Source organism: Crocuta crocuta, unplaced genomic scaffold (assembly GCF_008692635.1).
Source record: "Crocuta crocuta isolate KB4526 unplaced genomic scaffold, BGI_CrCroc_1.0 scaffold7, whole genome shotgun sequence".
NCBI lineage: Eukaryota > Metazoa > Chordata > Mammalia > Carnivora > Hyaenidae > Crocuta > Crocuta crocuta.
In genome coordinates, this window is record NW_027531904.1 from 11,057,113 (window position 1) to 11,081,137 (window position 24,025).

At 59.4% G+C, this 24,025-nt stretch overlaps 2 protein-coding genes across 2 annotated transcripts; both read right to left on the minus strand.

Moving 5' to 3' along the window:
- Positions 1–3,469: 3,469 nt before the first annotated feature.
- On the minus strand, positions 3,470–16,032 carry TMED3 (transmembrane p24 trafficking protein 3). Its single transcript, XM_077774288.1, has 6 exons — positions 15,976–16,032; positions 15,836–15,890; positions 8,573–8,755; positions 8,243–8,348; positions 7,489–7,819; positions 3,470–4,220 (listed from the first exon to the last, which is right to left on the minus strand). Exons 1-6 carry the CDS (start codon positions 16,030–16,032, stop codon positions 3,984–3,986), a joined length of 969 nt encoding a protein of 322 aa, XP_077630414.1. The 3' UTR covers positions 3,470–3,983.
- Positions 16,033–16,684: 652 nt separating this feature from the next.
- ANKRD34C (ankyrin repeat domain 34C) lies at positions 16,685–19,396 on the minus strand. Its single transcript, XM_077774374.1, has 2 exons — positions 19,208–19,396; positions 16,685–18,911 (listed from the first exon to the last, which is right to left on the minus strand). The coding sequence occupies exon 2, from the start codon at positions 18,867–18,869 to the stop codon at positions 17,292–17,294; it is 1,578 nt and encodes a 525-aa protein (XP_077630500.1). The 5' UTR covers positions 18,870–18,911; positions 19,208–19,396; the 3' UTR covers positions 16,685–17,291.
- Between the last annotated feature and the right edge of the window lie 4,629 nt (positions 19,397–24,025).

Sequence of the window (24,025 nt, forward strand, 5' to 3'; positions counted from 1 at the left end):
ACAGCGTGAGCAGGGGAGGATCAGAGAGAGAGGGAGTGACAGACTCTGAAACACGCTCCAGGCTCCGAGCCGGCAGTCAGCACAGAGCCCGACGCGGGGCTCGAACCCACAAACCGCGAGATCTTGACCCAAGCAAAAGTTGGACGCTTAACTGACTAAGCCACCCAGGCGCCCCGCCCCACTGACATTTCTAACCCCTCGGTGTCGCTCAAGTAAACTGCCTTCCACGCTGGCCGTTCTAGAGTGTGTGAGCAAGGCCTCACGGCCCCTCAGGCTCTAGTGGGAAAGGGCGGGATTTTCACCTGACCCAGCCGACACCTGACAGGTCTGTCTGCTGCCGAAGGTGCCTGTGTGAGTCCCCCCCCCCGGGGGCCCTGTGCTCTCGCANGCTCTGATCACTTGGGAAATGACACGGGGCTCAGAGCCGAGCCCGGACGTGGGGACGGAGGCAACGCAGGTACGTCTCGCTGTGTCACGACTACGTGTGCCTCTCCTGCTGCGGGCGATACCTGGCCTTGAACGGCGTTTGCCAGGTGCCAGGACTTCACCTTCTCAGCTGCTGTGTGTCTTCCTGGCCGGTCTTTTTCATCCTTTGAGTATCCGCATCTCTGTCAGAGGAAACATACTTGGATCTTACGTTTTTGTCTGGGAGTTTGTTTAACTGGTTACACTTCTGTAACCGTGTTTCTATTAGGAAACGTACACGTGTGTCTACTTTTCTTCCCGTGTCCGTTTCCTGTGCTCTTTGCTTGTTTGCAGCCTGTCCCCAGACGGTCCCTGCTCTACGGATGTCGGTTACCTTCCTCATCGTGTTCTCATGGTGGCTGGTCTCCACGGAAGGCCAGGACTCACGTGTACTCACGCCTGCGGATTTACTCACGTCGTGGGGGTCAGTGCCTCATGCCCCGCGGGATGCCCTTGTTCAGGGCCGGGGCTCTGGGTCACGTGTTTTCTGTCTTCCCCACGACATCTGTTGCAGATGTTTCACACAACAGGACACAGGACTAAGGGATTAGATGATCACACTCACCCAGCCCACGGCCGCCCCGTGGCTCCCTCCACTCCCCTGCCGTGGCCCTCAGGGGCTTCCGTGTTTATAATTTGGCTACATGTGAATTTATAAATTCGTGATCTGGTTTTGCCTTTTCTGCTTAAAACTAGACCCCCTTTCCTTGTGTGCAGCATGGCGGTTAGGAAGTCTGACTGGCCGGATGGGTCGGGGACCGGCCCCTCTCCTCTGGAGGGACGTGGGACCTTTGCCGTCTGTCTCTCCTGTCCGGGTGTCCGGGGCGGGGGAGGGGCTCACCTGGTCCACGCTCAGTCCCACTTGCCGCTGCCTTTCAGTCTGAGACACGTCCTTAGTTCTTCAAGGACCCCTCGTGGTGCACCCGCCTCCCACCATCACCCCCGCTCTCCGCCCGCACCCCCTCGCTCGTGGCTCCCGTGGGCGGGTGTGTCGGCCCCAGCCCCGCCGCGTCTGTCCCCCGCACAACCCCTGGGCTCGGTTCTCTTCTAACCGTTCAACAAGCTACTGTTACTATCTGCTCATTCACAGCCCAGCTACCACGTTACTTAAAAATCCTGGCCCACGTGCTCCGACGACTTTCCGTCCGATGACACGTAGTGATCAGTGTGTCGCTCTCATGCCGTCCTCGGGGGCCTGGCTGCCCGGCCTGCACACTCACACTCCCCGGGCCCGGGAACGTGAACTGATGGAGCAAAGGCCAGGCCTGGTGGGCGTCTTTCCACAGAGTTTGGGAGGGAGGAGGGGCCCGGACGCAGACAGCAGGGAGCAGCAGTCCCTGACCGTTCGCTCTAAGTGCACTTTGATCCCCTGGGTATTAGCGGGGACAGAGCAGGGAAGGGGGCGCCCTGGACCACTCGCCAGCCGGGCCTGCGGTCATCGCCCCACAGGCCGGCCACCTGGGCCGCGGGCCCGGCTTCCTGAGCCCAGGGAGGCCCTGGGAGGCCCGGGGCCGGCAGGGAGGAGGGCAGGCGCCGAGTCTCGGGCGTTTTCCTCCGCGTGCCCTGGTCAGCGCCGGCCGGGCCGCAGCCCCTCCCCTCCTCCCGAGCCTGCCCACCTCCTCACGGTCGTGTGTGCACAATGTGTCCCTGCCCCCAGACGCCCGCGTCCCGCCTGCTTCCGGAGAATTCCGTGGGCTGCGTCAGGGGGACGGCTGCCTCGTCAGGTCACCACCCTGAGGGGACACAGGATGTGTGCGCTTGCTGCTGCACACGTGCACCCACACACAGTACACACATGCACACTCTACACACATGCTCACACGCGCTACACACACGCACACACCATACACACGTGCCCGCACAGACACTACACGCACTGCATACACACACGCACACATCATACACACGTGCTCACAGACACTACACACACACACGCACACACCATACACACATGCTCACACAGACACTACACGCACTGCATACACACATGCACACACTCACAGTACACACAAGCACACTCGACACATGTGCTCACACGTGCTATACACACACTCACACCATGCACACGTGCTCACACAGACACTACACGCACTGCATACATACACGCTCACACTCACAGTACACACAAGCACACTCGACACATGTGCTCACACGTGCTATACACACACTCACACCATGCACACGTGCTCACACAGACACTACACGCACTGCATACACATACGCACACACCATACACACGTGCTCACAGACACTACACACACACGCACACACCATACACACATGCTCTCACACACACTGCATACACACATGCACATACACTCACACATAGTACACACACACTCTACACACGTGCTCACAGACACTACACACACACCATACACACGTGCTCACACAGACACTACACGCACTGCATACACACATGCACACACTCACAGTACACACAACCACACTTTACACATGTGCTCACACGCGCTACACACACACACACACCATGCACACATGCTCACACAGACACTACATGCACTGCATACACACACGCTCACACTCACAGTACACACAAGCACACTCTACACATGTGCTCACACGTGCTATACACACACTCACACCATGCACACGTGCTCACACAGACACTACACGCACTGCATACACACATGCACACACCATACACACGTGCTCACAGACACTACACACACACACACTACACACTGCATACACACATGCACACACACTCACACACAGTACACACACACTCTACACACATGCTCAGACACTACACACACTGCACACACCATACACACGTGCTCACACAGACACTACACGCACTGCATACACATACGCACACACCATACACACGTGCTCACACAGACACTACACGCACTGCATGCACACACGCTCACACACACTAAGCACACACACCTCCACCGCACACCACCCGGCACGGACACCCACGGCCCCCCTCTGGCTGTAAAGGCTCCTTCAGGGCAAAGAAATGAAGGCGCAGGTCTCCCCGGTGCTTGGGCTTCGTTTTTATTAACCTACGTGCTGCCTCCAGGGGACCCACGGCCGGTGAGGGCTCCCGGCCACCAGCTTCCTCCCGGTGCCGCACGGCGCCCCTGCTCGCCTGGGGTGGGCCTTTCTGCGCGGCCGCCCCAGGCCCGTCGTCTCCAGGCACAGGGCCCCCGGGACGCAGCCGCCAGAGGGCCCCTCCCTCCGCACAGAAGCCGGATGACCCTGGCACCCGGAGCCGCCCTCGGGAGGCTGGGCACTCAGGCTTCCCCCTCGGGCCAGAGCTGGTCCCTTCCTGCGGGCCCCGCAAGCGGCCTGTCCCTGCCTGACCACGTGCTTTTCTCCGTGTTACCCACGCGATGTGGTCAGATGCGTCTCCGGCACCGGGGACCAGGCGTGTGCACCTGGGGGCACGGTGCCCCCGCCCGGAGGCCCTCCCCAGGCGGCGCTGCCTCCGGCCCAGCGGAGCCCTGACCCAGGAGGGCAGCTCGGAGCCAGGCACGGCGCGGGGACTAGGAGAGCGCCCCCCGGGGGACGGGCTGCCTCTCGGTGAAGAAGCTCTTCAGCAGCAGCACCTGGCTGAAACTGACCACCAACAGGGCGACGGCCTCGCCCACAGACCAGTAGGAGACGCGGCTGTTGAGCTCCTCTGCCCGCGCCCGGTCCTGGGCCTCGCGGAGCCGGTAATGCGTCTGGGAGTCAATCACCGTCTTCAGGGCCTCGTGGATGGTCACGCAGGCGGACTCCATCTGGGCGGAGGGGACAGGCCGTCACGTTCCAACCCACGAGGAGCGTGCAGCCCGCACAGGCCCGTGCCGCCCCCCCCCCCCCCCCGCCCGTCTCCTNCCGCCGATCAGGAGGTGAGAGTCAGGACCCAGCCCACGTGTCAGAGTCCTGAGCCTTTGCCTCCCCGCGCGGCCCTGTGGTCTCACCTGACACCGGGACAGCAGCAGGTGGCCGTCACAACCCCCACGACTCACCCCAGACACAGGTGGGAAAACTGAGGCTCAAAGAGGCCGTGTGACTTGCCCGAGGTCAGAGAGGTGAATCACAATTGTGTGGGCCTGTGTTGTGTACACGCGCATGCATGCACACACGCACACACACACAGGAAGGCACGCTCCTCTCCTGTACACAGACACACGCAACAGCACATATAAGCATGCACGTGTCTGCTCACGCGTGCGAGGCAGAGCCCCGAACCTCCCCCCACGGCCTGCCCAACCCCCACGACAGGATGAGCTGTGACTATGCCACACGGCACGGCCACCACCCGGGGCCTGAGCTGACCACAGCAGCCCTCGCAAGGGAGAGGCGCTCGGGCCGCTGGCCGGGAGGATGCGGAGGCGCGTGCGGGGACCAGAGGAGGCCCCCGGGGGCCGGGGCACGACAGCAACAAGGACCCGAATCTGCCAACAGTCTGACGTCTGCGTGCGGACGCTGGTCCCTGGCCTCACCTCGACCGCGCCTGGGGACCCGCACAGGGACAGGCTGCGCATGGCCTGCATCGCTCAGTCACACCGCAAAGGGAACACAAGAGCCACGGTTGGCTGTGAGGTTCACTCGCCGGCGGCCTGTGACACGCATTTACCCAAAACCTAGAAGGTTCCATCCCAACAAGGAGTTCCCAGAGACACCTGCTTCGGTCCCCAAAGCGCAGTGAACTGTCCCCACCGTGAGTGCAGGGAGGGAGGGGAGACCACGTCACTGAGCCACCACCTGACTGACCCTCAACACCCTCCCTTCTGTCACCAACGGAACAGGGTCCAGGAGGCAAATGGGAGGCTGTGGCCAAAAAGCTCTGTCGCCCTTACTTGCCTCGTGGGGGGCTCACTCCGGGCCACGGCAGGCGCTACACCGGGCCACGCGAGGGGGGTGGATTTCCCTTCAGCTCTGGCGTGTACACGGCCACGTCCCGTGTCCACTCGACGACTGGTCTACGCCCCAAGGCCACGGTTTCCTGCGGACATGCAGGCTGCTGCTGTCACCAGGGCCCACGGGTAAGAGCGGGAAAGCGCCACACAGACCGGATGCGACGAGGTCACCACCACCACCGGATGCGACGAGGAGTCAGTGGAGCCTCACAGGGCAGGCGTTGAAAGGGCAGAATCCGGGGAAACGAACAGACCTGTCTGGGCTTCGCTGTGCCCCGAGGGGCACCTTTTCCCGCTTTCTCGGGGACACCTGCGCACCCTGTCCTCTCGGGTCAGCGCCCGGCGGCACTACCTGCCCCACACGTGGCAGGCGGCTCGTACCTACGGGTGTTGAGCGTTGAAAACCGGCCACCTGATCCTAGAAGGGTTCCTGACATCACGAAGTTGCTCGAGGGGACTTTCAAGGGTCAACCGGCTTCAGCTGCCGGGCGCCGGCAGGACGCCCGGGCGCAGACCTCTGTGGGCACCGCCACCGCCCGCCCCGGAGCTCACATCACAGACGGAGCAGGACAAACCGGAAGGGGTAGGAAGGAGGCCAAGGCGACTCTGCGAGCCTGGGTCCAAATCACGACGGGGGCCCTGAGGGGGCCCAGCAACGAGCAGGCCGTCCTGGAAGTCAGCGGGGGTTGGGGGGACACACGCACGCGCGTCATGCACACACACGTGCACATTCAGTACACATGCGTACACACAGACTGGTTTTGAACGTGAGGAAAGGGCGCACGTGGGCTTCCGGGCTAGAGTTCCGCCCTGCACGTTTACTCCCATCCACACTCCTTCAGAGACTCGACGTGCACGCCGGCCCACGCCGACTCGCTCGGCGCGGGCGCTCCGGGACCCTGCGCCCTGGCCGGGGGCTCGGCAGTGCGGGCCGGCAGGTGCAGCCTCCTCCCAGGGCCCAGAAGCACCGGAAAGGAGGCAGGGACCAGGGAAGGGAGAGGAAGAGAAACAGGGAGGGAGGGCCCCGAAGTCACAGGTGCAGAGGCCCGAGGCAGGGCGCACGTCGGTCCGCCCTGTGAGGCGCCACGTGGGCGGCGTGACAGGCTGGAGACCGGCAGCGACGGGGGAGGAGGCCAGGTCCCGGAGGATAGAGGGGCCCCGGGCGGGGACACAGCTCTCCCAGCCTCGGGCCCGCGGGAGACCTGGGGACAGCTCAGCACGTGCTGCACACACACCCGGACGCACCCCCTCCCAGCAAAGCACGCGGCGCCCCCATCACCGGGACCCCACCCGTGCCGGGGCACAAGCCCTTTACCGCCAGATTTCCGTTGGGAAACGGTCCAGCCTGCGTCCTACCCTGCAGGGGCCGCGGACCCCCCGCCTCCGCGAACCCTGATTCCCCAGGGCCCCGGGCGCCCTGCCTGTACCCTGGCCGGAATCTGGGAGCCTCCCAGAGATCCCGGTCACTGCTGCCACGTGACAGTCCCTCCCTGGCCACACCCGGACCCGTCCCCCTCCCGGGACCGGCCCCTTCCTCTGCTGCCACATCAGCGTCTCATCCTGTGTCTCCCGCCTGGCAGTGCTGTGGCGATGGTACGGGGCCCTCGCTGGGAGCCCACCGCCCAAGCGGACTGTATCTGCCAGCCCTCCCCCGTCCCTGCATCCAGGGGGTCATGGGGGGGGTGTGGCCACAGGACACTGGCCAACAACGGGGCGAGTGGAGTGCAGCGTGTTACTCCCGGGCCGGAGTCCGAAGCGGCGGGGGCGGGGGCCTCCTCATTCTCTCCGTCTGCTCAGAGCCACAGAGGGCTGCAGCAGGGAGCCCACCCGAAAGGAACACCCCGATTCCTGCGTCAGTCGTCGGAGGAAAGCTCTCCACCAACCAAGGGCATAGCCTGAGTGAGAAAAAGTCTCCTACAGCGTTCAGCCACCGACCTTTGGGGCTGACGACGCTGCAGAGCGGCGACGGCTGAGAGGCCGATGGGAACACGAGAATTCCAGATGACGCGGTGACACAATGCAGAGGGACAGCAGAAGGGGGGCGGCGTCCTTTAGGACTGCACGCGGGAAGAGGCGAAGCCGACACTGAGCCGGGCGGACTGGGGGTGGGGGTCCCCTCCCGCGGCCGCCGCCGCCCACTCACCTGGGTGAGGGCCGTGACCCGCTTCCCCATGTCTGGGAGGATGGGGGGCTCGTCGCCCACTTGGAAGTCAAAGTAGACAGTCTTGTGGGAGAAGGTGGAGAACTCGTTGCTGAAGCAAAACTGATAAACGCCCTTGACCTCAGCCCGGTGCGTGAAGCTGTCGTACTGCTTCTTGGTTTCCCTGTAGATGGTCTTTCCCAGGGGGTCCTTCACGTAGCAGTCCACGTCATAGTGACCTCCGGTGATGACCTGACAACAGAAGACACCCGCCGTCTGCTTTACCAGGGGGCATCCAGCCCCCTGGGGCAGGCGCTGGGCCCTCTCCGCCGTCCTGGGGACGACACAGAGGCCGGGACAGGTTACGTAAGTCAGCCATGGCCACACCGCCGGAAAGGGACCGGGCTAAGATCTGAATCCCCGTCTCCCTGACTCCCCAAGGTCTTGCTCTGCAAGGGTGCAAGGAGCTTAATCCTCCCCCTTTTACAGAAGAGGAAACTGAGGCTCTGAGGTCAAGTAAATTGCCAAACGGGTCTAGTAGATGCTAGTATTATTACTGATCGAACGCAAGACGGCAGATACAGATCGGAGTGCTCACGGACTGGGTGACCAGCGGCCGTGGGAGGGTCCTTGGATAGCGCAAGCTCTTTATAAACCTAAGTGGGAGCACGGGCACCAGGCACAACCGCACGGGTGGCCAACGGCTACAACCAACGTCCATCAGGGGACAGTCAGCGGCCTCCATCCGCTTCCCAACGTCACAAGTTCTTCCGTGTGCGGATGGGGACTTGCTTCGTCAGGCGGCAGCGCGGCTGCTGGAGGCGCTGCGGTCAGGCCGGCGTCCTGACGGGGCTCTCCTGCCCCTGCGGGGACCAGACCACCTCACAGGCCCCTCCCGCCTCGCAATGACCATTCCTTAGTGACTGGACCTAGGGCGCCCTGTTAACCCAGCCACAGCTCGCATGTTGTCCACACGTAGGTCACAGTGGCCAAATCGGCGACGCGGGGCCATCGCACACCATGCTGCCCCAGGCGCGAGCCCCCTGCCCTGGCCGGGAGGGCCCTGGGAGGGGCCCGCCTGCCTCACCCCTGCGCAGGCCTCGTCCCGCGATGCCAGGCAGCAGGTGCCCGCCAGCAGGGGCCGTCCGGGGAGGATTCCCACGCGGGACCCCAGCCCCAGATCTGCCCCCTAAACCCGAGGCCGGCCGCCTGCGGGCGCCAGGCGGTCTGCGGCGGAGGCGGGAGCGCAGGGCGGGCAGCCCACGGCCGCCTGCGGGCAAACACCGCGCCNCCGGGCAGGCCACGCCCCCTCCCCCTGGGGCGCCCGCTCGGCCGGGGGGGTCTCTGCGAGGCGCGACAGGTGGGCGCCTTGCGGAGGGGCTGGCACCCCGGGGCCCCTGAGGTGTGTCGGCCATCAGGACTCGGTGAAGGCTCTCCTGGCCCAAAACGCCCTTTCTTTCCCCTTGACGTCTCAAAACCATGACAGCAGGGAGGCTGCCTGCCTTACCCAGCACCGCGGCCGAAGAAGGTACTTCGTGTGACCACTACTGCAGGGTTTTATATTCTGCCATCAGATAAAACAGAAGGGACACCGCCTGTGGTCTGGCTGCTCAGAAAAGAATTTTTTCAGCACAACGTTATCAGATGTGTAGCTTGATTTCCGCAAAGCATTGTACTGCCCTACAGACCCCAGGCACACGTGGGCGCCGGGAAGTGTACAGGCCTGGGCACATTGGCCACGAATTAACATCTGAAGCTATGTGAAAGCAATCAGAATGCACAATATCGTTAATATTTGATGACTCTGTACCAGATCCAGAGAAGGCATGTTGTGGTGTGCCTCGAGGGGCTTTCCCTGGCTCTGTCCTGTTGAAGATTATTTTTTAGTTACTGATTTAAAAAGTATATATATATATGAAAAACATGTAAGAAATAATCATTTCTTCTAGATGCACCGAGGAAAGAAACAAATGACAGATGTAAGATAAAGATGACCTTGGCCAGCTGCTAAGATGAACAAAAAGAACTTTTGCCATTAAATGTTAAGTCCTATGTTTAAGTTCCAAGAAAACACCTGCATGCGCTCAGAGGCGGGAAGACTGACAAGGCCGTGGCTCAAGCCAGATATTCAAAGACTGAGCACCAACACCAGTTAGCAGAGTGTAAGACAGTGGACGTGGATGAACTGGGCAAGGAGCCCTGACTCGCCCAAGGGGTTAATAAAGGAACAGAGCTGTTATGGCACCTGCTGGGTGGAAGGCAGTAACGTACACTGTCTCAGGCGTTGATCAGAGCACATCTGTGGTACTGCCTTGGGAGGGACATCAATAAACAGGGGAATAGTCACGGGTGATAATTAAGAGGGACCAGTCTCGTAAACTGCCAGGAAGGCTTCTCAAACAAGGTGAAGTCAAAGGAAACAGGATTTCAGCTCAAAGAAGAAAATCTAAGGATGAAGAAAGTGTTAACTTTAAAAAGTTTACATAACAGCCATCTTAACGGCTACCTTTCAGCACCTACAAAGTTGCAACCATGCAAAAAAAAAAAAAAGAGTTATTTTTTACCCCTTTGACAAAGAAGAAATAGAAAAGCTCAAGAGGTTTAATTACATAGACTTTGTTTCTGTCAGCCTTTGCTGTGTAACAAACGAGTCAGTGACTTAAACCAACAAAAGACATACAATTCCCCGTGATTTCGTGGCAGGCCAGGTGGTGCTTCGGCTGTTCAGGCTTATTCACGCAGCAGCCTTCAGCAGAGGGGCGCTCCGGGCTGGAGCCCCAAGATGGTCCCACTTACGAGTTCGCCGGCTGATGTAGGCTGTTGGCTAAAGCAGCTCAGTTTTGCACGCATCGTGTCCCTGCTTGTGGTTTATGTGATTTCTTTCGACGGCAGCCCAGGGCAGCATCCTGAGGGGGCCGCGACAGAAACAGCAAGGCACCCAAGAGCTATGCTCCAATATCACTTTTGCCACCTTCTGTTCGACAGAGCAAGTCCCAAGGCCAGCCCGGGTTCAAGGTGAAGAAATAGACTCCATCTCTGGATGGAAGGAGCCCTGAGTCACATTCAGAGGAGAAGGATGCTGGATGGTGGGAATTTGTGCCTATTATACAAGCTGCCATAGTCCCCAAACTCAGCTCATTCATAGCTAAGCCTGGGGCGCCTGGGGGCTCAGTTGGTTACGTGTCCAACTCTTGGTTTGGGCTCTGGCCATGATCTCTCGGTTCGTGGGTCTGAGCCCCGCATTGGACAGCACAGAGCCTACGTGGGATTCTCTCTCTCCCACTTTCTCTTTCTGCCCCTCCATCATATGCTGGCTGTCTCTGTCTCTGTCTCTCTCAGAAAGAGAGAGAAAGAGAGAGAGAGAGAGAGAGCACTAAACCAGCAACTGAACCTGGATTTGCCTGATTCTAAAGGCAACGTGCTTCCCACCAGCCGCACTGTGTCCATCTGTACCTGGGGGACATCTGTCCATAACTCATTCCATCTGCCATAACTTGGAATAAAGCGTGACTCTGACAACAAGGTACATTTCAACTCAATATAAGAAAGGACTTTCTGGCAACTAGGGTTCTTCAAAAATTAGTGAACAGGGGTATTGATTTTTTTTTCATCTTTAAAATATTCAAGCAGGGGCGCCTGGGTGGTTCAGTCAGTGAGGCCTCGACTCTTGCATCTGACTCCTGGTTTTAGCTTAAGTCATGACCTCGCAGTTCATAGGATCGAGCCCTGAGTCGGGCTCCAGGCTGACAACGCAGAGCTTGCTTGGGATATTCTCTCTCTCTCTTTCTTTCTCTCTCTCTGTCTCTCTCTCAATCTCTCCCTTTCAAAATCAATAAACTTTGAAGAAAAAATCATCAAGCAGAAACTGGATTATACAAGCACTTCACATGTTGTCCCCGGTACATGAAAACACAACTCTAACTAGACTGAATGATACCAGAGTGTCTTAGTTCATGTAACAGAGAGTTGGCACAGCCTGCAGGCGTGGCGTGATCAAGGCTCCAGCCCGTCTCCCCGCTGCTCTGCCCTCCTCTGCGTGTTGGCTGTATCCTTAGACTCCATTCCCTCATTGTCAAAAGAGGGCTGTCAAACCAACCAAACAAATAAGCTTCAGGACAACACGTTCATCTGGTCACATCTAGTGGAAGGTAGAGAAAATATGCCAGCCACGAATGTATGTCCTGTCTTCCGCCCAGTTGCTCCGGTGAGGCCATGATCCCGTCTCTGGATCTAAGGCCCTGAGAAGGGGAAGCCCTGGGGGTTGGCTTAGGCCAGATCCTTCAGCCAATCACTGATGAGGAGAATGCACCTGTCATGATTAACTCCGACCAATCAGGACTTCCCTTGGAGGGGGCTGGGGAGGCAGCAATGTCACTTTAGTCAGAAGAGGGGCCGGGATATGCGGGGGCCACGCGGGGGCCACGTGAACAGCACCAGGCCCTGACAGAAAGGAGGGGAAAGTAGGAATCAAACCAGATAGGCAAGCAGCAGTCAGTGCCTCGGGGGGCAGGGGAAGGGCTGAATTCTCCCGGGTTCTAACCGGGTAATTACAGGCCTGATGCAGACGCTTACCTCCCTCCCTGTGAGAGGTTCTCTCCGCGCTAGATCAGGCGTGTCTGTGATCCCGGCTCCGTCATCCCGAGCAGGCGGAGGGTCCAGAAGGGAGGTCGGGGCGGGGGCTGTTCCGTGGGCTGGTTCACACCCGCAGGGCCTTCTGCCCCCTGCCCTCCCCTCCCTGGTCCTGACACACCCCGGCCCCCCGCTCCCCAGGGAGCCGCGCCACGTCTTTACTCTGCAGTTCCAAACCCCCGCCCACAATCGGCCCCCGGGAATTGGCTCACAGAACCGCCTTCCGCTGAGGACTCCTGGTGACAAGTGTCCGACACTGTTCCCTGTGTTGACCTGCTCTGGCATCATTACAGCTGTAAAGCATCACCCCTTCCTTTCCTCGAGATCTGTTGCTCGTCCCTGACGGCCTCCCGGGGCAAGTGCCTGCAACGCTGCTTCTGTCCTTTGCACAGTGCATGCCGTGGGCTCTAGAACCTTTGGGGTGAGAAACGTCATACTCCTTTACTCTTCTAAATCTAGTTACAGTGATTTGCCCCCCCCCCACATAACAAAGACGGTAAGAGTGCCCATGTCCTCGCGGGGGGCTGCCCCCCGCCCCCGTCCCGTGCGGGTCTTCAGCAGCCCTCGGAGTTCAGGTTCCGGGCTCTGTCATCCGCAGGCTCACCCAGCACACTGATGCGTGCACTGTCCGAGTGGCAGGGTTGCTGCCGGGCCAGGGGCTCAGATGCCCTCCTGCCCACCCCCCCGCCTGGCGCCCAGACTCTCCGGACGCACCGGGGACCACTCCTCTCTACTGTTTCGCTCTGGAAGGGGGCAAGTTCCACTCAAGGGACCCCAAACTTCTAAGCCTTGTATCAATCTTGGGAATGCCCCCCACTCCAGGTGGGCCACCGTGGCCTTCCCCCCCCATCGCTCCTCCCCCTCCCCCCGCAGGGTCCCTCATAATCTCTCCTAAAGGATTTGGAAACTCGTGGGCCTGCCTTTCCTGAAGACAGAAGTGGGGAAGGGACTCCTGAAACCAGCCCTTTTTATAGTTTTGTTGACATAATTTCTTTCACCCGTCTAGGGGAGGCCCCAGAGGTAAGGTTGGAACCACCCAGAGTCAGGGAGCATGGATGAAATTCGAAACACAGAACTCTGGACCTTAAGAGACGAGGCTTGTCCACTGGGTTCCTAGGTCTGCCCTGGAGCGGGACCGGTGTTAACCTCACCGACATTACAGACAGGGCCCGAGGGGGCCATCCAGCGACTGCTGGCTCCCGCACAGCCCCAGGGGCCCCAAGCAGGGAGGCCAGAGGGAGGAAGTCCACCCGCCCCCGGGGAAATGCATCTTCTCATCCTTTGCCCCTTTTCTAACCGAGAGAGAAACCCCAATACTTGTGTAAACAAAAATTAATTTTCAAAATTACGAGTGTGTGAAAGTTTGGGTATCTGCTAAGGTAGATGTTAACAGGCAGTCACGTCCACGCCGTCATAAGGAAAAGGTAATATTTGTCATTGAGATTTCACCACAAAAAATTGGGACTGCTATTGCAGGATCGTGGTATATCTTTTATTGACATGTTAGAAAAGCCTAACAGTTCCATTATGTGGATTTTGATACATCTTTGAGCACGACATCAGCTTGAGGCTAGAAGTGTAACACCATAGAGTCAGTCCAAGCAACACGCGATAGGTCCTAAGCACCAACACAGAGGCGGAAGGTCAGACACAGCCTGCATTCTGCAGGCTACTGTTGACTCGATGACATTCTAAGAGAATTGACAATGGATTCAATCAAACAAACAAACAAACAAACACCAGCTTTCCAGTGTCTAGAAATTGAACCCAAGTTCCAGACTTTAAACTTTAGACTTGTGTTCTGTATTTTGATAAACATTCCAGAAAGTCTGAAGTGGACGGGCTGTTAAAACTGCAGGTGTCAGCTAAATTCTGTAGTGATGGCAGGATCCCGAAAAGAAAAGCTAATCTCTGACCTAGGAAGCATATTTGAATCTAAAATATGCTTTTAAGAAGCATCCTTGTAAGGTTTGTTAACATGGACAAACTGCCTATTTATGCATGAACCAAGATAAAGTGGTGTGGTGGGCGTAGTAGTTTGGATAAAGTGTTGTGGTGGGCATACTAGTTTGGAATGCTCTAATTCAGCTAATGCATCGTCAAACAGGGATGTGACAGGGATGATCTGGTGACCGTCTAGAGAAAGGCCAGGGGAGGTCACAAATGACTGATGCAGGCGGTGAGTGCCGTGCGAGTGTCTGCCATAGGCATTCGTGGAGTGGCCAGGCTATTCTGGGTGAGTAGCTATCATGTTTTGTGTTTCACTGAAGCTAATCGCTACGGCTGTGCTGTGTTCACTATCAGGGTGAATTAGGCTTCCGGATCTTCACTAAAGGTTTAGACAAATGCTCGTGTGCAGTGCTGCACCCCCCCACCTCCAGTTTGATGCTATGAGCAGAGTGTTCGCCAGCACTAACGACACTCGGAGAGTGCCGGCCACATGTCCGTGTGTGCACGTGTATGTGTATGTGTGACATGTGCTGCTGAGAGCGGTGGCCGTCTGTACGCTTCTCTCTGTAACGATCTGCAGAGTTGTGTCTCTGCCGGTCACCATGTCCCTTTGGTAAGAACTGTTCAAGACTAAAGGGACCCGGAAAGCACATGGATGGTCCACACGAAACCAAGTCCGTGAGCCCTAGGTTGTCACAAGTTTATGTGCTTTGCCTCCCTCCCTGCAAAGAACAGAAGGCCACTGGCCCTGCCGTTTGTGTTTGCCGGCATCCTGGGAGCCCGAGCTCCAGCCTCCTGGGGAAGCACGGTTCCAGGGTCCCTCGGCTGCCGCTCAGGGGAGGGTCCTGCAGTCAGCTCTGCGGTTGGACTCGTCCCTGCGCGAGCCCCTCCTCCCAGAGCAGCGCAGAGCGCCCCCCAGGTGTCTGACCAAGTCGGGAGACCATTTTGGTTGTCAGGACTGGGGGGCAGAGGCTGCGGGCCTCGAGTGGGCGGCCAGGGCAGCCCCCACGACACAGGACTGTCCCCCCTGAAGTGCCAGCAGTGCCCAGGCCGGGTACAGGCCCCCGAAGGAAGTATTAAAAATATACATCTGGCTTATTCGCAAGCAGCAGTAATCATTGGCACTTTTGTTCGGGACATTCTGATAAATGTCTGGCATGTGTAGCACAGTAACACGAAGGACCGATGTGGCAGAATTTATTTTACTTTCAGAGTGTACTTAGGGCTCAGTATTATGGAATCAGGAGGATCTCAAGGAGACACTTGAATTTTTCAGCTGGGCTTTACTCTGTTCTGTGTAGGATATGATGTTGTCTTTGTAGGTCGTGAAGCCGCAGGGTTCTGAAGATGTACCTGGGAATCGGCTATGTCCATCCGGCTGCCCGTCCTCACGCCGGTGGGGGCAGGCACGTTCCGCTGCCGCCCCCCACGCCCTTCACGGTGAAGCACAGCCAGCCCCGTTTTACAGATGAGGGAGTGGAGGCTTAGAAAAGCGAAGGTCCCCAAGCTGGTAAATGATGGAACGGAGATGCCAACCCAGATCGCAGAGCTGCTGCTCCTTCCTGCGTGGGGGGGCGACCCCCAGGGACCACACGTCCAACCACAGAGCAAACAAATCTGAGCAGCAGGAGGGGAAAGCAAACGGGAAAATGACCAGGCACATCTTCATCTGAAACGTGGCCACGTCACACCAAGCGTGCGAAGTCTCTGCTTCCCTTTCCGGGTTCCTGTGCCGCGGCTGCAAAGCGTCGTCCAGGTGATCTCTACCAACCTCCCACCGCGTAGATGATTCGGATGATTCTCAGAAACTGGATTTCTCCAGTTACCTGGAGAGCAGGTGAGGTGCCAGTCTGCGCCCGGAATGTTCTTGGGCTACAATCCAGTCCCCGCCGCTTCCGGCCCAGGGACCACTCGCTTGTGCTTCTCCGGCGCGCGGCCCAGCGCTGGTATCTGCTGGCTCCGGGGCATCTCGCCCAGGCTCCTGAAGGACAGGCGAGAATCTATCCTGGAAATTATATCACCTTCAGCTCCAAATTAATTAACAGAAAAACAGGCTTTTTTTTTTTTTTTTCACAAGATTTCAACATAGCTCGTGTCAGGGCAGGAGCCTGAGGCTGGTTTTGTCTTGGCGACAATGGCACATCAATTTGGGGGACAGGTGGTTATATTTGGGGACTCAGAGCACATCCAAATGAGCATGTGAACATCCTGTGATAGACCGTGACCGTGCCCAGCAGGACACCACCCCACGACCCTGTGAGAGGCAGCCTGCAGCCAGAGCATCTCCGATGGGGGGCTCCGCTCCCCTCCCTTCTCAGCCTTTTGATGGGGGGGCTCCGCTCCCCTCTCTTCTCCACCTTCTGATGGGGGGCTCAGCTCCCCCGTCTCCACCTTCTGATGGGGGGGCTCTGCTCCCCTCCCTTCTCCACCTTCTGATGGGGGGCTCTGCTCCCCTCCCTTCTCTGCCTTCTGATGGGGGGGCTCTGCTCCCCTCCCTTCTCAGCCTTCTGACGGGGGGGCTCTGCTCCCCTCCCTTCTCCGACTTCTGATGGGGGGCTCTGCTCCCCCTCCCTTCTCCACCTTCTGATGGGGGGCTCCGCTCCCCTCTCTTCTCCACCTTCTGATGGGGGGCTCAGCTCCCCCGTCTCCACCTTCTGATGGGGGGCTCCGCTCCCCTCCCTTCTCCGCCTTCTGATGGGGGGGCTCTGCTCCCCTCCCTTTTCCACCTTCTGATGGGGTGCTCTGCCCCGCCCCCCACCTGGGCTGGAGCACAGCTGCCACACCTCACAGCTCAGGGGCTGGTGTCTTGCACATTGTGACACATGCTTGGGCCTCAGTTCCTTTGTAGGCACTTCATAGATTTAGTGCGAAGGCCCTACTTTCCCTACGGTCCTGGGACCTGAGTTCTGGTTTGTCTGGTGGGAAGGGGTCAAGGGCCTAGATCACCGAACAGCTGCGAGACTCTCACACCCCAGAGGTGCTCTTCCTTGGGAGAAATATTTTCTTGGTAACTCATCCCCGGAACCCAGTGATCCTGAGCTCTTTTCAAGCAAACCCAGCGATAATTTCAGAAGGGGAGCAGGGCCCAGCTCCGCGCCCTGTGAGGCAGCTGCCCAGCAGCGCGGAGGGAGGCAGGGACGGGACGTGGTGGGCGCACGCAGTGTTGGTCCAGATGTGGTGCCTTTCGTCAAGTACCCAGAGTTTTGTAAAGACCCCTGGGAAGGCATCTAGGTCATGATCTCCTCGAAGCCACACAGCTGCTTCATCTGCTCGACTTGCATGGAGTGCCTGCGGAGGAGTTCCTTTGTGCTCCTCAGGTCTCCTCTCTTCGGCGAGCCGGGGGCCACGGGAAGCATGGATTTTAGGCCACTGGCAAGTGGAGAAGAAGGTTTGCCGCTGGGCCTGGTGTCTGGGATGGGGGGGTTCAGGTTTACATTCAAAGGAGGGAGGAAGCCGGGCCTGGTGTGCGAAACTCGGTCCAGCAGCAGGGTTCCAGAAGCTCGCCGCTCCAGAAGGTGCGGTGGCCTGCGGCGTGCCGAGCTGGGGGACACGCCGGGCGCCGCATCCAGGGACTCCCGCGAGCCGTGGAAGAGAGCCACGTGGGAGCCATTGAGCCTCCTTTCCAGGGGCCCTTTGCTGGCCTCCAGGGAGACGGGGCTGAGCTGCTCCACCCCGGGCTGCAGGTCTAAGTCACGCAGGTCATCTTCTAGGCGCTTGAGGGACACCGATGGACCGACTCCGGCCTTCTCCTGCTCCGCAGGGAGGGTCCCTCTTCTGGCCAGACGGGGGTGAGAAGCCTGACCTTTCTCGTAGGCGGCCTTCCAGGCCGTGGGTGCCGGGGACGCGGGGATCCTCAGAATCTGCTCCGTGAATGTGGCGAACAGGGCGGGGTCTTTGCCGTCGATACTGTTGGCTCTGGAGAGCGGCCCCCGTTTGGGGAAGGGCATGTCGCCAATGCTCTTGGTGACCTCGCTGTCGGCGCCGGTGCCATGGGCGTCGTCCTGACGCGCGTTAGCAGCCAGCACAGACGGCGCGATCAGGCCCCAGGGCTCCGACTGCAGCCTCTTCAGCCGGGGCAGGCGGGCTCTCTTGAGGGTCCCTCCCTTCCTGGCGGGTGACCCCGGCTCGTTGAGAGCATTGGCGGCACTGCAGCCGCTCGGATGCCCTGCTTGGAGGCCGAAGAAGTCGTCCCCTCTCTCGCTGGGGGGACAGCCCAGGCCTGGAGCCTTCACTTCAATATCCGAGGGAGACGCGCACAGGGGAGGCGACTGTCTGCCTTCCACTCTGGGGGAAGGGGGGGCATTGAGATACTGTCTGGTGGTTTTGGTGCCCGACGAGCACTTAGCCGTTGTGATGATGATCACCTCCTTCCCCTTGGCTCTGCAGGCATCCAGGAGGTGTCTCAGGGCGTCTTTGTCATCGGCGTGTATGGCGTACACCAGAGCCGAGGCCCCCGTGCGGTCCTCGAGGCTGGGGTCCGCCCCGTTCTCCAGGAGCAGCGACACCACGTCCCCCCCTGCCCTCCGGATGCAGGCGTGGATGAGCGCCGTTTTGCCGGACTTGTCCTGGATGTTGGGGTCCGCCCTGTTGTCCAGCAGGTACTTGACCATCTTGGACTTGCTGATGCTCTGCTGGTCCACGTGCTTGGTGATGCAGGCCACCATGAGAGCCGTCTCCCCTTTGTCATTGCTCTCGTTGATGTAAGCGCCGCCTTCCAGGAGGAGTCTGGTCAGCCTGAGCCTCCCCAGCCACACGGCCTTTAAGAGGGAGTTTCCATCGGTTCTCAGTTCAGTGTCATCCTCCATCGCGCCGGCCTCCGCGCCTCCGAGCCACCGTGGCGGCCAGACCTAGCAAGGGAAGGAGAGAGAAGCGTGGCGTGTGCCCTGCGGGGACCTGAGCGCTCAGTGCTGCGGCTGTGATGGGGCTGGACGCAGTCCTGGGCCGCCCGACCCCGGGGGTACCCAGCCCGTCTCTGTCCCTTCCTTCATCGGTAACGTGGGGGGAGGGACAGTGGCGGCTGCCTGGTAAAGCCGTGGTGGGGGCTACGTGAGCGCACAGAAAACGTTCAGAGGAGGGCGGCTGACGTAAAGCCTGGTGTAGAGCAAGCGGTCAAGTGCGCAAGGGCCGCCTGCCCCATACTCACCTCAGCCGTCGCTTAAGAAACGATGCTTCATGCCCACAGGCACCACGAGCACGTGGGCCCCCCAAGGCAAGGTGTGTGTCCCCTGGGTCCCTGCTGCAGCCCCAGCATCAGGCAGCGGTCCACGCCCCATGGGTCACCGTGCAGACAGCCGTTCGAGGCCTGTTCTTCCCGGCGGGCACCTGAGAGGCCGGGAGGAGACCCACCTTCCGGAACGTTAGTAGAAAGGCAGGCGGCTGCCGCCTTCTTTGTGCTGAAATTCCCAAAAGAAACATGTGTTACTCTCGTGATAGGGGAGAAGGCGGGAAAAAATCGTCGTCAAACAAGACCAACCTCACCACCCCTGCCCGGCCGCAGCCCTGCTTTCCGGGCAGATGTCAGACCCTCCCTCCTCCTCCGAGTCCCCCAGAGCGCTGCACACACGGCCCTCCGGCGGGCGGGCGGGAGGCGGAGGCCGGGCAGGCGCTGGGGAGCCAAGCTCGCGCCGCAGCTTCCCCGCGGGGGTCTGTCTACGGCCGCCCACGGGCTCTGCTGGGACCTCCCCGAGGCCGTCACCGAGCTCCCGCACCCGGGGCCTCCAGACGGGTGTCGCTGAAGAGCCCCTCCCTGAGTGGGTGGAGGTGGGGCCCCTCCCTGGCCCAGACGCCTGCCCCACGGGCCCCCACGCGGACTTCGGTCCCGCCACGCCCCTGCTGAGGGGAGGGCAGGGGCTTTGTAACCTCCACTGGATCGGAAGTCAGAAGCCTCTCCTGGGGGACGTGAGAGGTGGATACAGACCCTTTACAAATGTTTAATTCACTCACAGGTACCTGCTGTTGTTTAGAAAGCCCAAACCGCACCCCAGTGTCTCCCTAACACAGGCCCCCTGACGTCACTCTTCAGCAGTGACGGCGGCTGGCGGCTGGCATGTCTCTGCCTCTAACAGTGCGCTGCTTAACGGCTGTGTCTCAGTGGGACGCTCGTCACTGTTGTTCGTGTCCCCACGAGATTTTCGCAGAAACGTGGCCGCCCAGCGACTGCATGCAGTTAACTATATTTGCAAGTCTGTCTGGGCAGGACTTCCCAGCGGCACCCGGGCTCCCGCACCCCCCGCATGCACCGTCCATCTGTCTGTCTGTCTGTCAAACGCCATCCCCCGAGCACACTTTCTAACTGTGAGGCCTTCCTGCTCTTCTTTAACTATCCATCATCCTGCAAACCTCGGCTCCAAAGCTACTTCCTTTCTAATCAAGAGGAAGATCACTCAAGATGGAAGAGGGGGGAGTGGAGTTACAACCGGCTCGGGTAACCCCCCAAAACTCCGTCCTCCCGCGGGGATGGACGAAGGGACCGTAGGCACAGAAAGAGGTGCTCAGCCTCATTAGGAGTCAAGTAAGATCAAATTAAAGCCCAGGGAGATACCAGCAGGCATGGAGTCCGACCGCACGGCTACAATCAGGCCGCCTGGCAGTGCCGGTGAGCGTGGGGAGCGACAGGCGCCGGTGGGGGAGGAGGAGCCCGGCGCTCCCGCGGGGACTTCCCTCCGGGTCCATCTGCAGCGGAGCGAAGGGCACGGCCACCCAGCCTCCAGTCCCGGCGTGCGCACGCGTGCCGCGAGCTGGCACCCTCCCCCTTCCTCCCCCCCCATCAAGCTGGGGGTCAGCGTGTGACCAACGTGCGGCAGGGTGACCGTGACTTCCAAGGCAGGGCCTCCGGGGACACGATCAGTGGCCACGTCCTCCCCTGAGCTCAGGTCCCTAAGCCCCTGCCGAGGAGAGAGCAGGACAGAGCCCAGGCACCCTCCCTGCCCCCCCGCCGTCTGCAGGTGGGACAGTCTCCGTGCGCGGGACCTGCTTCTCGTATAGTCTCCAACCAGCCCTCACCGTGAGCCCCCCCATCGGAAATTCCTTACCTGACAAGCACGCGAGGAAACAAACATTTGTGCGAGGACAGGGCCGGCCCCTTGGCCCCCGTGCAGCCCGCCNGGCGACTGCACCGCGGGCCGCCGCAGGCCTGCCCACCTCACCTCAGAGAGAAGGAAGCAATTCTGGCCGAAAGGGGCTGACGTGTGCCCAGAATCTGGACGTGTGCCGTGCACTTGGACTGCCCCGGGCACCATGTTTCAACACGAGCAGCCCCAAAGCGGGGTTCTTCTCCCCGTGTTTCGGAAGAAGCGTCAACTGAGAAGTGAGCAGAATTTGCCGGGTTCCTCTCCTGTTGCCCCTCACCCAGGTCACATCCCCTTCTCCCGGTCCCTCTTCACGGCGGCTTTCTGTCCCCGCAACCCCACCCCAATGGGGCGAACACAGCTTCCAAAGGCACAGGGACCGGAAGAGACACACCGCAGACTAAAACATCACCAGCGCCAGAAGAAGACAGAGCGGCGCCTTCTCTGGCGGGGAGGGGGCAGTGGTCACCGCCTCTGCCCAGGAGCCCTGGGGCTCTGTCACTGTCCACCGAGTCACGAAAGTCTAAGATTTCCGAGGCTGCGAGGAGCCATCTTGTCCAATCGTTCCCAGTTTAGAAACAGGGAATTCCAGGGCAGAGTGAACCTTGTACATTGCAGAACCGGGCCCCGTGTGCTGCCCGGCACCTCTCCCCTGAGCAGCGGGGACCAAGCTGCACCGTGACGGGCGGGGGGCCACGTGCAGCCCACAGCTACAGGCACGTCTTGCTTGACCGGCACAGCGTTTTCATTTCTTTTTTAATTTGAATACTTCAAGATGGATCCTTCGTTGTTCAGTCTGACAAAGGCGCTGCCGCTCTCTGCAGTCTTCCAGCTGACCCCGTGCGTAGAGTCGGCTGCTCACCTCGTCTGTAGCCGTGTGTGTGGGTCGTGACACCTGGTGTAAAAGGAAAATGCTTGGAACACAGGTCACGATGCTGCGTCTGTCGTCCCCGTCACTTCTCAGCTTCTTACCTCTACCGGTTTGTGAGGACGCTCTGATGAGCTAATAGACGGAGGAGCCCTTTTCATAAGCTTCAAAGTATGGTGTGCTTTTGAGAGCCATTATAAAAAAGTAACTCACAGGGCGCCTGGGGGGCTCGGTCGGTTAAACGTCCAACCGGCTCAGGTCACGATCTCACGGTCCGTGGGTTCCAGCCCCGCGTCGGGCTCTGTGCCGACAGCTCGGAGCCTGGAGCTGCTTCAGATTCTGTGTCTCCCTCTCTCTCTGCTGCTCCCTCACTCGTGCTCTGTCTCTCTCTGCCTCTCAAAAATTAATAAGTGTTAAAAAAACTTTTTAAGTTTATATATTTTTTAAAAAGGTAATTCACAATTACTTTAGTGCAGATAAACGACCATTTGCTTCGTCTCTTCTTCCTTGAGTCAGCTCGGCATCGGACTTCCAGCTAACCTTGCCCAGTTTGGCACCGTGGTCAATCAGAGGGTTGAGGCGCTGCGTTCGGTTCCAAGACTACTTGTATTTGAGCCCCGTGGGAAAAGGAGGCAAAAGAGGAAGCCAACCGGCTCCTGCAAACGTCCGCAAAGTGCCTCCTACTCCCGAGGAAAGAGCTGGGGACACACGTCGCTGTGCATAGTGACCCAGGGGTCCTGGGGCTTTATAATACTCACGCCATGTGTTCATCCCGTTTCTATGGCCTTAATCTTGTTTCTCCCCCACTTTCTCAGCTTCTTTTTTTTTTCTAGCTGAAAGATGTGCTGTGTACAGGGCAGCTCCAGTAAGATAAGCATCCAGCCGTGCAAGTGTTTGCACACAGTTGCATCTCAATGGATCCCAGCTACTCCCGATCTGTGTCAACCTGACATCTTGTGTGTCTTTATAAAATATCACTTTAAGTTCTTTGTGGAACAAAATAGAAGATAATCGTTGAGCATGTTTTCAGTGGATCTGTATGAATTTGCTGCTTCTATAGGTCAAAACACAGTTCACAAAACCGCTTCACCTGGCTGCAGCTTCTGTCTCTGGGGCCTCTCCACATGCACTTTAGTCCCAGAACTGCTCCATCACCCAAGCTTCCGAGGATGCACAGTCGGGTGCGATGACTGCAGAGCAGCGGGTTCTAAGCTCAGCCCTGAGACGAGGTGGCCGTATAATGCACTGCTGGCAAGTGGCACTTTGCCAAACGCACAGAGTTCCAGCTCTGCCTACAGGATTGTTATAAGGACCAAATGTGGGCAATATGTGAACACGCTCTACAAAGTCCTGTAAACACCTGAAGGATTATTACGTTGAACTAAACTCATCCAGGATCCTGGCTCTGAGCCCAGATCCGGGGTGCCCAGCCCCCGCCCCAGGGCCTCTGCCATTCACCACTCACCCTCTTCCTCTTCCAAGCACCTGCTCCCCTTCCTGGCCTCCGCCTCCCAACTGCAATGGGCCCTTTGCGAGTTTTCCCAGGGACTCGATCCCTTTGACCACCGTCCCGCACACGTTTGCAAGGGAGGCATCACGATCTTAATCGTACAGACACGGCCGGACGTTCAGACGGGTGGTGCGCTCGCGCCCAGGCGCCCGGGCTTCCACGCTGCAGCTTGGATTCGGACTCTGTGCCTCTGAACCCAAGGTCGGAGCTTCCACGGAGGGAATTCTGCCCGCCCCGCACGCCTCCCGCTACCGCCGCCTGGCGGCCGGTTTACAGCCGCAGCCGCGCCGCCAGGGGTTGTACAGACCCGGGTGGGTCACTGAGCCTCGCCGGCCCCCATCTTCCCATCCGCGGGGCAGGGACGGCGGCGCGCAGGGCGCAGCGGGGGCGCAGCGGGGGCTCAGCGCCGCGTCCTGGCGCAGGCGAGCTCGGTGCGTGTGAGAGTTGGAAGGAATCTGGGTGCGCCTTTCAAAACCCGGGGCGCCCGGGGACCCCGGCGCCCGGCGGGGGCGCCCG